Raw genomic sequence first — 14,934 nt, 5'->3', positions numbered from 1 at the left:
GTGGCAGAGCACAAGTTATAGTCTGTATTGTACTCTCTGTACTGGTTATGAAAGCCCAGGGAAAATATATCATATTGCAGATTCATCATAATGGAAACTATATAGCTATCTATGCTAAATCTGTGAAAATGGTCCTTCCAATTTGCCTTTCTATATTAAAGATTTCAATTTTTAAAAAATGAATAATAGGAGATGCTCAAGTGATGAACTATTACTTTTTGTCATTCCTGCAATTTTTTGTGAGATGATTTTCTGTGGTTATACTAGAATCCAATCATTATTATAACAACAGTAGCTGTTCTTTGTTGTTGCTGTTTTATTTTTTATTTCAATACCAGTCAGTAAATCTGCTGCCATGAGGGATTTCTGGTGTTCATAGGCACAAAAGAACATGAATAACACTGTTTACTATCATTTTGCAAATTGCATGAATCACTTTGTAGATTGTAGAGTCAGAGAGTGCACAGTGCCTGGCACATAGTAGGTGCTTAAAAAATGGAATATAATCCTCACTACATTCAGCAGCTCTGAGGGGTATAGGCCACAGTATTAAAGATATATATCTAGGAGAGATATCTGAAGCTAGTCCAACCTCTCTCTATTCCAACATTCTTATTTTATAGTGGAGAAAATGTAGGGGCATAGATATAACAGTACTTAACCAAGGTTAGAGAAGTAGTAAGTGGAAGACCCATGATTCTGACATAGGATGTCAGATACAGACTTCTTTTCATTGTGCTATGCCACAGAATTCTCTTTGCAAACCTCCTCTTACTCTTCACAATGAAAAAAGAACAATAAATACTTATTGATTTTTCAGTGTTTTTAGCCCTCTTGAAAGACTGACATGGGATTTCACTCCTACAGTAATTGTATTAGTTAATGTAATTCCCAGATCAGAAGAAAGAACCAAAGAAGAAAGCTTTGAAAGATATGTTTTAAGTACTTTAGTCCTTAAGCTGTTTTTTTATAAGTCGTTTTGTGTTGTCTTCATTATAGGAGCTACTAAAAATATTTCGATATTTTCCAAAAATGTACAGTCCTTCATATGTGACAGTTTTTTTTTTCTAAATTACCATCTACAGGATTTGAGTGTTTCTTTTCTGGGAAATTTATCAATCAAAAGGACTGTATGAAACACTTATGCACAAATGTTGTGTTGATCTGGGGATACATATGCCAAAAGTAAATCAGTTCCTGTCCCTAAGACCTGTGTATTCCAATAGAGGAAACAACATATATTACACATACACACATAAGCAGACACATATACCTATGTGATTATTTGTACATATATAATGCACACATACACCAATATAAACTGCATATAAATCAAATAAAAAGTAACCTCAGGAGGTAAGAGATTATTTAAATTACTTTGTTTAATCCATAATCTAACCTTTCATCATCTTTTGTACTTGTTCTGCAAGTGAAATTGAAAGCAAGAAAAAAATGAAGGGAAGAGTGGGAGGAGAGGATAAGAAAATATATTTTGGGGAGCAAAATCTGGGCACAGTCAAGTATATTCTATATATTTTGGAATATTCCCCAAATGATGCAACATATTCTTTATAATATGGCATACAGATTCAACAGATTGAGAAACTGTTCAAGGATTTAATTTCCAGAATTGTTGAGCTGGATCCTCTTTCCTCCAGTTACAAAACCTGAGATATATGAAAATGATCATTTCCTGGAATTGAGTCTTCCAGAACAATTAGCTAACAGCAGGGTCACTTTAAATTAGCAAAAACAAGATGGAAATCCCTGCTGAAATAATACCTTAAGGTTGTTTCACAGAATGTAGACATGTGTTGCTACTGTTAATTAAAAAAAAAGAGGTATGCAAATGGAAATATTCTATATGCAAACAGTCCCTAATGTAGTATAGAATTTCAAAATGAGCATGAACTTGTCTTCATTCTAAATTTTGCCTAGATTCCCTTTTATTTCTAAATTCAAAGATGGGATAATGACAGATTTAACAAGTCACACTATAGATTCTGGAATAAGTATCCTCTAGGGCTATACTAAGGATAGAAAAAAATTCAAGGTATTGTGTACTGGTGTTGTATTCTGGTGTTTTCCTAATTTCTACAAAACCATCTCACAGCGAGGGAAAGTCAGCACCATAAGGTAATTGTTAACTTACTAATTAACACTGTATGATTTTTATTGTGAGTTATACACATTCCAGAAGGTTTCAAATTGAAAGAAATTCTATGCTATTAGAAAAGGAAGCTGTTTAATGTCAATTTTCTCCTGATACTAGAGGCACCCTTGTGGGAGAAAAAGAGTCAAAAGAGAATAAAGCAGAATTTATACAAAGGAAAAGAAAGAGGAAGCAAAAAAATATTGAAGAGACAAGAAATTGGAACAAATATATAGAACAGGAAGCAGCAGCAGAAAAAAATAAGAAGATAAAATTATATATAAAATAAAAAGATGGATTTTTGGTGTCAAGATGGTGGAATAAGGAAGGAACCCTCTGAAGGCTTCCCAAATAGAAAGGCACCTCAAAATTGATCTAGGAGCAGGGAAGCAGCTTAGTAGCCTTGCAGGAAAGGTCTGTCTAACTGGAGTGGAAAGGGAATGAAGTCCAAGAACTGCAGGGGGCCTGCACTAAGACTCCAAGCCTGGAGCAATTCACCAGTTGAGGTCCTGCCCTCCTGCAAACCAGGAGCCCCCTAGACAAATGAGCAGTCTGTTCAGTACAGCAAGGCCACACTCCAGTGACCCCACCCCCCAGCACAAGCCACCAATTAGACTTTGACTACATTGCTGCCCAGTATAAAGCACCACCCTGGGGCTGGCCAACAGGGAGACCCTCTCCTCCCCACCTCCCAGGGCCTACCAGCAAAGAAACTCAGTTTCCAATAGCAGCAGGGTCTCACCCCTCAGGCAGATCAGCAACAAAATTACTCCTCCAAGGCTTGCTAGTAGAGATGTCCTGTTACCATAGCAATAAGCAACAAGGCCCCATGCTGGGGCAGGCCAGCAGCTAAACCCCAAAGCTAGGGAAAGACTATGGGTGTCCCCAAACCTCAGTACAAGCCAGGAGGAAAGCTTACTATCCAGACCAAGTAAGCAGCTAAGCCCTGAAGCCCAGTGAAAGCTATCAGCAAGACCCAGAACTCCATAACAAAAACTTGGGACAGTGCAGGACCAGAGAGCAATCTTCACACAAAAACACCAAGTCACAAAAGAAGCATAAAAAAATGAGCAAAAACAAAAACAACGAAAACAACAACAATGACAACAAAGCTTAACTATACAGTTACTATGTAACAGGGCGGATCGAGACATAGACTTGGAAGAGGACAATCATGTCCAAATGGCTACATATAAAGCCCCAAAGAAAAATGTAATTTGTTCTCAGGCCCAAAAAGAGCTCCTGAAAGAGGTTTAAAGGATTTTTAAAAGTAAATTAGAGAAGCAGAAGAAAAATTGGAAAAAAGAAATGAGAATAATGCAAGAGAATCATGAAGTCACTAGCATGGGGAAAGATACTAAAAATTTAAAGAGAAAATAACTCCCCCCAAAATAGGATTGACCAAATGGAAAAGGAAGTACAAAAGCTCAGTGAAGAAAATAATTCCTTACAAATTATAATTGAACAAGTGGAAACTAATGACTCTGTGACACATCAAGATATGATACAATGAAATCAAAAAAGTAAAATAAAATTGAAGAAAATGAGAAATTTCTCACTGGAAAAGTATTTCACCTAGACAATAGTCCCTGGAGAGATAATATAAGAATGATTGAACTACTTAAAAGCTATGATTGAAAAAAAATACATAAATAAAGCCTGGACATCTTTCAAGAAAGTAAAAGAAAACTGCCCTGATATATTAGAACCAGAGGGCAAAGTAGAAATTGAAAAAATCCACCTATCACCACATGAATGAGATCCCAAAATGAAAAATCCCAGGTACATCATAACTAATTTCCAAAACTCACAGATCAAAGAGAAAGTAATGAAAGTAGCCAAAAACAAACAATATTGTGGAAAAATAATCAAGATCACACATAGCTGGGCAGCTTCTACATTAAAGAACTGCAGGCATTGCAATATGATATATCAGAAGAAAGTTACATTCAATAATGGGCAATGGAAAGAGGGATTAAAATTAATTGGAAATTAAATAATCCAATCCTAAAAAATCAAGTGGGTAAGAGAACAAATCATGGAAATAATCAATAATTTCACTAAATAAAATGACAATGAGACAATATACCAAAATTTATGGGATGAAACCAAAGTGGTAGTGAGGGGAAAATTCATATCTCTTATTGCTTATATCAATAAAACAGAGTAAAAGCAGATCAATGAATTGGGCATGCAACTTAAAAAAAACCTAGAAAAAGAATAAATTAAAAATTCCAAATTAAACATCAAATTGGAAAAGCAAATTAAAAACCAAAGGAGTAATCAATAAAGTTGAAAGAAAGGAAACCATTGAACTAATTAGTAAAAGTAGAAGTTGGTTTTATGGGGGAAAAACTATAAAATAGATAAATCATTGGTCAGTTAGATCTTTTTTAAAAAATGAAAGAAAAAAACAAATTACTAATGTCAAACATGAAAGAGGTGAATTCATCACCAAATAAAGAAGAAATTAAGGTAAGAATAAGAAACTATTTTGCCGAATTACATGCCAATAAATTTGACAATCTACATGAAGCAGATGAATATCTACAAAAATATAAATTACATAGATTAATGGAAGAAGAAATAAAATATCCAAATAACCCAGTCTTAGAAAAAGAAATTGAACAAGTCATCAATGAATTTACTAAGAAAACATCCCCTAAATGAGATGGATTCACAACGAATTCTACCAAATATTCAAAGAATAATTAAGCCCAATATTATATAAATTATTTTGGCAAATAGATGAAAAGGAGCCCTACCAAATTCCTTTTACAACTCAAATGTGGTGATGATACTCAAACCAGGAAAAGCCAAAACAACAACAAAAAATTACAGCTCAATTATCATAATGAAAAATGATGCAAAAATTTAAATAAAGAGCAAGCAAAGAGATTACAAGAATATATCACAAGGATTATACACTATGACCAGGGGGCATTTATACCAGGAATGCAAGGTTGGTTCAATATTAGGATAATTATCAGCATAACTCACTATATCAATACAAAACCAACAGACATCAGATGATTATCTCAAAAGATGCAGAAAAGAGGCTTGACAAAATACAGCATCAATTGCTTTTAAAAAATACTGGAGAACATAGGAATAAATGGAGTTTACCTTATAATGATAAGTAGCATCTATCTAAAACAATCAGCCATGCATTTTCTGAAATGGGGATAAATAAGAAGCCTTCCCTGTACAATCAGGGGTAAAACAAGGATGCCTATTTTCACCTCCATTATTTAATACTGTACTAAAAATGTTAGTTATAGCAATAAGAGAAGAAAAATAAATAAAAGGAATTAATACAGGTAATGAGGAAATAAAATGATCACTCTTTACAGATATGACGGTATACTTAGAAAATCCTAGGGAATCAATTAAAATACTACTTGAAATTATTAATAACTTTACCAAAGTTGCAGGATAGAAAATACAGTGATTAAATTATTAGCATTTCTATACATTACCAATAAAATACAACAGCAAGAGATAGGGAAATTCCATTTAAAATAACTATAGATAATATGAAATACTTGGGAGTCTACCTGCCAAGACAAATTCAGGAAGTACATAAACAAAAACTATAAAACATTTTTCATACAAAAACAGTGAGATCTAAACAACTGAGAAAATATTAATGGCTCATGGGTAGGTCAAACCAATATAATAAAATGACAATTCTACCTATATTGATCTATTTATTCAGTTCCATACCAATCAAAGTATCAAAAATTATTTTAAAGTGACAGAAAAAATAACAACAAAATTCTTCTGGAAGAACAGAAGCTCAAGAATATCAAGGGAATCAATGGAAAAAATATAAAAGAAGGTGTTCTAGCTGTACCATATCTCAAACTGTATTAAAAAGTGATAATTATTAAAACAAACTATTTATAGTTAAGAAATGCAGTGCTGGATAAGTGGAATAGATTAGGTAAAAAAATACACTGTAATAAATGACCACAGAATTCTAGCATATGATAAACCCAAAGATCCATGCTTTTGGAATTAAAAACTCATGATTTGACAAAAACTGCTGGGAAAACTGGAAAACAGTATGGCAGAAACCAGCATTTTATACAGTATACTAAGATAAGGTCAAAATGGGCACATGATTTACACATAAAGAGTGATGCCACAAATAAATTAAGAGAGCATGGCACAGTTTATCTGTCAGATTTATGGATAAGGGAAAGACTTAAGAACAAAAAAAAATATAGAGAGCATAAAAAATGAAAAATAGATATTTTAATTATATAAAATATTAAAGATTGTGCACACACACATTGTATACAGTAACAGAAACACTGTTCAATAAAAATATTGTGGCAGTCGCGTGTGCGCTAGCTGGCGATAAGTTTATACACTCAAAGCTGGAAGCCGCGATCGAGACAACAGGTTTCTACAGGACCCCCCTCCCCTTTCCCTCACCATCCTGCCAAGCACAAAACTGCTTTCCTGAGGCCTGCCATGGAGGAATCATTGTCAGATCTGGAGCCCCCACTGAGCCAGGAAACCTTCTCAGACTTATGGAACTTACAGTGGAACAATTTGCCAGATGATTTATCGAACATAGATGATAAATACTTTGCCCCACCAGACAGTGGGACCTGGCTGGGAAATGAGGAAGAAAGTCTTAGTGTTCAGGTGCCTGTACCCCCAGTTAGCCTGCCCACATCATCTACTGTTCCATCTCGAAAGGACTATCCTGGGGATTATGGCTTTCGGCTTGGTTTTCTACAATCTGGAACAGCCAAGTCTGTCACCTGCACATACTCCCCTGAGCTGAACAAGCTATTTTGCCAGCTGGCCAAGACCTGCCCTGTCCAGCTCTGGGTCACCTCACCACCACCTGCTGGTGCCCGAGTTCGCGCTATGGCTATTTATAAGAAGTCAGAACACATGACTGAGGTGGTTAAGCGCTGTCCCCACCATGAACGATGCACTGAGCATATAGATGCGCTGGCACCCCCACAGCATCTGATCCGGGTGGAAGGAAATCTACGGGCTGAATACCTCAATGATGCCACCACCATGCGACAGAGTGTGTCCATTCCATATGAATCCCCAGAGGTCGGCTGCGATTGTACTACCATTCATTACAATTACAATTCCTGCATGGGGGGCATGAACCGGCGCCCAATCCTCACCATCATAACCCTGGAAGACTCCAGTGGTCAGCTCCTTGGCCGTCGAAGTTTTGAAGTGCGTGTATGTGCCTGTCCTGGAAGAGATCGGCGGACTGAGGAGGAAAATTTCAGCAAGAAGGGAGGTCACAACCCACAGCCACCCTCTGAGAGCAACAAGCGTGCGTTGCCCACCACTCCTAGCAGTACCCCCAAGGGTAAGAAGAAGCTAATGGATGGAGAATATTTCACCCTCCAGATTCGAGGTCGCCACCGCTATGAATTGCTCCGGGAGATAAATGAAGCCTTGGAACTGAAAGATGCTCACAGTGGGAAAGAACCTGAGGGAAGCTGTCACCACCACAGCCAACTGAAGTCCAAGAAAGGAGATTCTACCCCCTGTCAAGGCAAAAGACTTTTGGTGAAAAGTGAAGTTGCTGACTCTGACTGAACATAGCCACCCTCACCCCAGAGACCTTCTATTTTTTATTTCCCATATGCAACCTTTCCTCCAAAGTCTCTCCTTTAAGAGATTTCCAGTCTTCAACCCTTCCCCTTCTTCCAGCTTGAATGTCTAAATCTCAAACAATATTAAGGTGTTCTTTGCTAAAGATAAGGGGGAGTGGGGCCTATCTGTCCTAGGCCACGCACTCTCACTTTGTTGTTCAGTCGTCCACCTCTTCATGACCCCGTGGACCATAGCACTCCAGTACTTTCCACGGGGTTTTGTTGGCAAAGATACTGGAGTGCTTTGCCATTTCCTTCTCCAGTGGATTAAGGCAAACAGAAGTTAAGTGACTTGATCACACGGCTACTGAGGCCAATTTGAACTCAGGTCTTCCTGATTCCAGGCACCACTTTATATCTACTGAGCCACCTAGCTGCCTTCCCTCACATTAGTGTCCCTCTAAAAGAGAGGGTAGTGCTGTCTGAGGAGAGTGTTCTAAATAAAAATATTAGGAGCATTGGAATCATAGGCTTAGAACAGAGGGAAGGGACCTCAGAGGCCCCTCAGTGAGGAAACTGAGGCCCAGAGAACAACTTAATTTCTCAGTGAGAAATGGGATTTAAACCCAGAACTACAAAGTGATGCTTCCATTCTGCCATACTGCCTTTCTAGACTAGAGATTTTGCTTAGAGCCATGATAGTTTCTTGAAACTTACAAGTGTTTCTGCCATTTTGGAAAATGTATTCACTTAGGTATGTGTTCCTGGTAAGGTGGGGGAGGGTAACAGAAGGATGTCAGGAAAGTGGGTAGTCACAAATAGTTGTTAATGGGTTGACGTCTGTGATAAAATGAGCTGTCCCACCCCCAGGATTTAGTCTCTGAAATGCCCGTTGGAATGTGCTTCTACCCAAATGTTTTGTGCCCTCCAGACTAAGCTAGACTCTGAAGTTTTATTTTCACTCGCCTCTATTTAGCATTTCCTTTCATGATGAATATAGGCAACAAACATTTTGAGAAGGGGAGCCATGTTTCATCAAACTGCCAAAGGGGTTTGACATAAGACTGGTTGAGAACCACAGCTCTAGCCCCAGATTCTCAGGAACACATGAGGCAAACTTTCTTAACCCCCAGAGATTCCTCCTTTCTCCTTTTCTCCCCTTTTTTTGTACCTTTTTGCTATTTTTATGGAATTTATTTTCAAATAAAGAGTTAATACTGGCAAAAAAAAATAAAATAAAATAAAATAAAATAAAATAAAATAAAAATATTGTGAATGACTTAGTTATTCTCAACAATACAATGATCCAAGACAATCCCAAAGGACTAATGATGAAACATACTATCCTCCTCCAGAGAAAGAAATGATATTGACTGAATACAGAGTGAAGCATGCTATTTGTAATTTTTTTCTTTTGTTTGAGTTTTCTTGTACAGAATGACTAATATAGAAATGTTTTACATAATATCAAAACAAAAGATGAAATAAAAACATGAGGAATCTCCTCCCACAAATGCTTTTGATCATTCACTAGCCCTTAAGTATAATCTTCACAATATACTTAAAATGCTGAAATAGACCAAATCTTCTGGAAGATAAAAATGAAATTAAGATATCATGAAGTTTTCATATTCCACTGGGTTTGTTCTTTAGTGATTACAAAAAAAAAATTTGACTTAGAAAAGCAAAATTCAGTCTTTAAGGCTTTTCTCCAAACAGTTTTTTATTTCTATTTTAAGATCATGCAACATAGCTTGATAAATATGTAAAACTATGCATAGACATCTATGCATCGATCCATCACCTGGTTATTTATGTTTAAGCAATGAAGGAAACAATGAAATGCCTTCTCAAAAAAGGAGCCTAGACATCATCTTTTAAGAAATTATCAAGAGAAACTCTTTAATATTCTAGAACCAGAGGATAAAATAGAAATGGAAAGAATTCACTGATCACTTCTTGAAAGAGACCATAAAAGGAAAACTCCTAGGAATATTGTAGCCAAATTCCAGAGTTCTCAGGTCAAGAAGAAAATATTACAAGCAGCCAGAGATGAACAATTCCAGTATTGTCGAAATACTATCAGGATAACACAGAATTTAGCAGCTTCTATACTAAGGGATTTAAGGGTTTGGAATATGATATTACAGAGGGTAAAGAAGATAGGATTAAAACCAAGAATCAACTGCCCAGCAAAACTGAGTATAATACTTCAGGGGAAAAAATGAAATTTCAATCAAATAGAGGACTAGCAAGTATTCTTACTGAAAAAGCAGAGCTGAATAGAAAATTTGACTTTCAATACAAGAATCAAGAGAACATGAAAAGATAAACAAGAAAGAAAAGTTATAAGGGATTTATTAAAGCTTTTTACATTCCTGCATGGAAAGATGATACTTGTAACTCATGAGACCTTTTTTCAGTATTAGGGTAGTTAGAGGTAATATGTATATGTAGGTGTATATGGGTAGGTAGGTATGTATATATTATATATGTGTAAGCATATATACATTGGTGTGTGTGTATATTTGTGTGTGTATGTATACACACACACACACACATACACACACAGAGGACACAAGGTGAGCTGAATATGAAGGGAGAATACCTAAAAATAAAATTCGCTGTTGAGTGAAATATACTAAGAGCAAGAGAAAGGGAGAGGTAGAATGTAGTAAATCATCTCACATAAAAGAGGCAAAAAAGGGCTTTTCCAATGGAGGAGAAGAAGGGAGAGATGAAAGGGAGTAAGTGAGCCTTACTCTCAGGATTTGGCTTAAGGAATGAATAACACATGTTCAATTGGATATGAAAATCTATTTTACTCTGCAGGAAGGCAGGGTGGAAGGGGATAGGAAAGTGAAGACAATAGAAGGCATAGCAAATTGGGGAAATGGATAATCAGAAGCAAAAACTGTTGTGGGGGGACATGTCAAGGGAGAGAATGGAACACATGGAGACCTGGATAGGACAGGGGGAAATGTGGTTACTCTTTCACAACATAACTGTTATGGAAGTGTTCTGCATGAGTACACATGTATGACCTACATTGAATTGTTTGCTTTCTCAATGAGGGTGGGTGGGGAGGGAGGAAAGGAGAGAATATGGAACTTAAAGTTTTAATAATGAAATGTTAAAATTTGTTTTTGCATACAAATGGGAAATAAGATGTATGGGCAATGGGGTATAGAAATCCATTTTGCCCTACAAGAAAATAGAGGGGAGGAGGATGGAAAAAGAGGGAAGTAATAGAAGGGAGGACAGACTGGATGAAAGGGTGGATGAGGTGCATGCTGTCCAGTGGTAGATGTGGGGAGAGAGGGAGAGAAAATTTGGAATTCAAATTCTTGTGGAAGTGAATGTTGAAAACTGAAAAATAAATAAATTATATATTTTAAAAAAGATTCAAGTTTTAGATGAGTTTTAATCCTAGAAATGCATGATGACCTTAAGGAGGCTGCCCTAGTTCTTCCAATACTGACATTCACAATAGGTGCCATTTCCTACAGAAGTGTTAGAAAAGAAAAATAAAAAGGGCATTCATGTGGCAAGACTAAGAAATGACAAACTAAGTACTACACTGGAGCCTTCAAAATGTTAAAATATTGAAGGAATACTTTGCAATCTTTGTAGTGGATCCTTTCTCAAGGATCTATTGGCTAGCACGAACAAGAATCAAACACAATGAGAAGGAAGAAATGGGCTGTAATCTGAAACAAAGGGAATATCATCAATAAGATCACTGCGTGGATCCACTGCAGTCTTGAAAGAATGTCTGTGGATACTTTGCAAATATTTTTTTCCATCAAAGTTTTCCAAGGATGAAATTCATGATATCAATGGCCATTCGAAAGGGAAGAAAATACTAAATCACTAATAATGAGAGAAATAAAAAATAATTTTGAGGATCCTCATTACATCTATCAGATTGCAGAAATAGTTTTTAAAAAGGAAAATTACAAATATTGTTGGGGCTAAGAGAAATCAGGTACTTTTGGTAGAACTTCAAATTGTCCCAACCATTATGGAAAACAATTTCGAAGTATATTACCAAAAGTCACTAAACCCTTTGACCCAAAACTACTACTAGAAGGCTTATACTGCAAAGAGATTTTTTTTTTAAAGTGAAAGAATTCATGAGTACAAAATCATTCATAATCACATTTTTTAATTTAATAAAGAACTAGAAACCAGAGGGGTGTCCATTGATTGGAAAATTATTGACTAAATTATGCTATGTGAATACAAAGGAATATTAATGTGCCTTAAGAAACAATTAAAGAGATTACTTTCAAAGGATCATGGAAACATGAGTATTCACTGATTCAGAATGAAATGAGCTGAATCAGGAAAACAACTGTATCAAGAAAGAAATTATAAGTTTTTTAAAGATTTAAAAATTTTGATAAACATATTGACCCACCATGAATTCAGAAATAAAATGGTTAAGAATATTACCTTAACTCTGGAAAAAGTGAGGAGTTAAATATAAAGAAAGAGATATATATTTTTAGTCATGAACAATGTAGGAATTTACTTTGCTTGTCTCTATATATTTACAAGAGTTTTCTTTTTCTTTCTTTTCTGGTGGGCAGGTGAGAGCAGAGGAAGGGGAAAATAACATCTTAATTGAAAAATCCAAAAATGAAATGCAAACACTTATGGACTAAAAACGAACAGATGAACAAGGGAAGTAATATGAGTATCCTGAGGAAAAACATTTAAAATGATGCTTTGTAATGTTCTATAACAAAGTATTCATCAATAAGAACTGAGGTATACAAAATCTACAGTCCCTAGCATAGTCCCTTGCAAACAGTAGGTATTTATTGCATTTTTTTGGTGAATAAATTATCAGTTCCTAATTTAGATAATGGAATACTCATTTTTCTTTATTTTCAGTTCTAGGTTGTATGAGAAAAATCCTTTAGACTATGTATTTCATAAGTGTCCATTTAAAAGCAATTTGAATGAAATATGACCATATGTTGACTAAATCAGCTCAGAAAGACTTTGCAAATGTTTATTTCCTATTACTATCCATATTCACATCAATATCAAGCAAATATAAAATAGTTTACTATTTAAAAAACATATGCCTTAAAAGAACATTAAGGAAAATTCGTTATATGAGTTTTCAAATATAACGTAAAATATATTATTATTTAACTATATGTATAGAGTAAATTTTTTGAAACTACCATGTCCACTGACTATTCATGTCATCAATTATGTTTACGCATAAACTAAAGTGTTCTTTCTATGAATTTTCCCTACATTAAAGTGGAGAAAATATTTGCTGAAATGTAATAGCAAATAACTACCAAATGACCCTGAATGCTCAGAATGGAGGAAAATGGCAGTGAGTAATATAGGAAAACAGGGCATGAATCTAGAGTTTCCATCTTCTTATTTTCTTACATACACCTTTCCATTTGGATTCTCTGAATCGGTATGACTACCTACAATTTGCTAGCAACAGTTATAAGACAGGTCATTTGGAGATCACTGAAATTCAAACATGTTGCCCATGTGAGCTAACTATTTCCAAAGGCCTCAAAACATTACACCTAAAAATAGGCGTTGATATATGTTAAATATATTAACTAATATATTTAATGGTGCCTGTGTTTCCCAAGCCATTCATAGGTGTGGAGCATAAGTACTGTCTTTTCTATTCTCTGACATCTTTATTTCCACACCTTGTGAAACATCTTCCTGCTCCATCATCTAGATTTTGGACCCTTGCCTTTCACCCAAAAGGAAGAAGGCTTGTTAATCACAAAATTGTCCTCAAGTCACTAAACCTTTCATGACAAGTATCTGTCTTTCAACAATCTACAAAGACTTCATTCACATTTTTTTATTTTCAAATTCAAGTGAATGGAAAATCCCACATCATTTTTGAACATCACATATATGTATATATCTGTATATACACAGACACACACATAATGTGTGTGTAACAAATGTGTCATGCAAATTATGTCATTCAACTTCAAATTGATCAGGAGTTTATCTTATGCAGGTATATGCAATGGTTATATTTTTCCTATGCTAATTTCAATTTTTTCTTATTGCATAGAAAATAAAAGCATTTGCTATGTTTTATGATGTCGTAACAGCATAATGATACCATAACAACACAAATGAATATTATTCATAGGGCATGGTTCTACTTAAGTGCATTATATCTGTGTATCTAAGGAACCACTTAAGAAATCTTACCTTAAAAAAGGTCATAGTGGCCCCATCCTCCACAGCTCCATACTCTATCTTGGTCTGTTTAGCTAAATCGTCAGCAGAGTCAATGGGGGATTCCATGCGTTCCACTGTCAGAAAGGCGGCTAAGTTAGCAGTATACGAAGAAATGATGATAAGTGTGAAAAACCACCAAATGCCTCCCACTATCCTGGTGGAGAGCGCTTTGGGCATGAGCTCAGAACCTAACAGAGATTGGGGGGAAAGGGTGAAACGAATACAAAGAAAATCATCAGCAGTCAGGTACTTTAAGTCACAGTGGCAGAGTGGAATCACTGTGTAATAAAAGTGTGTTATTGATTTACACATTGCTGTGGTAAGAAAACAGCTAACATGGGACGGGGAAGGACTGGTCACAATAAATAGAACACTGTTATAATGTCACTGTTCTTGTTAAAATATAGTAATGGGAGACAGCTTTAATGTGAGGCAATATACAGTATCCATTTGATCATCACAGCCTCTTTTAATGCTAGAGTTGGAGGGTAGAAGAAATGCCTTCAGCTTCAAGGGGTGAAAGCAATTTAACCCATGCAAGGATAAACTGTATCAATTAATGTTGCTGAATGCACAGTATAGCAGAAGTTCCTAGAGAATTTATCCAGAATTTTCAATTCTATGATCTTGACACTGTTATTAAATTAGAGTTTCATAAAAACAACACTTCATAAGTAATTTCAGTTATCTATACTCTTTGGTTTTATAGTGTTAGTCTCATCTTAATTTTCTTAGCAAGACACTATGATACACAAATTACATGGGGAAAGGGAATGTCTCCCATCACTATAATTAGCCCCCATACTAATGAAAAATAATCTGAATTATTTTTGCCACAAATTTTAATCTTCTCTGAAAACATCCACATTTAGCAAACCTAGACTACATTATAGTATTGCTGGAGTTGCCTGCTCATGATACTACATTTGGGAATGTTCT

General features: G+C 35.5%; 2 protein-coding genes across 2 annotated transcripts in view; one reads left to right on the top strand and one right to left on the bottom strand.

Moving 5' to 3' along the window:
* Positions 1–14,934, bottom strand: part of GRIK2 (glutamate ionotropic receptor kainate type subunit 2) — a 791,214-nt gene that overhangs the window by 142,308 nt on the left and 633,972 nt on the right. The window contains exon 14 of the mRNA XM_072642936.1: positions 13,966–14,183. Coding sequence (XP_072499037.1) covers positions 13,966–14,183 — 218 coding nt within the window. The remainder of the gene's footprint in view (positions 1–13,965; positions 14,184–14,934) is intronic.
* Positions 6,524–9,004, top strand: LOC140526585 (cellular tumor antigen p53-like). Its single transcript, XM_072642934.1, has one exon. The coding sequence runs from the start codon at positions 6,635–6,637 to the stop codon at positions 7,739–7,741; it is 1,107 nt and encodes a 368-aa protein (XP_072499035.1). The 5' UTR covers positions 6,524–6,634; the 3' UTR covers positions 7,742–9,004.

The sequence above is a fragment of the Notamacropus eugenii genome, chromosome 2, assembly GCF_028372415.1.
Source record: "Notamacropus eugenii isolate mMacEug1 chromosome 2, mMacEug1.pri_v2, whole genome shotgun sequence".
In the NCBI taxonomy this organism is placed as follows: domain Eukaryota; kingdom Metazoa; phylum Chordata; class Mammalia; order Diprotodontia; family Macropodidae; genus Notamacropus; species Notamacropus eugenii.
This window is presented reverse-complemented; position numbering and strand designations above follow the sequence as displayed.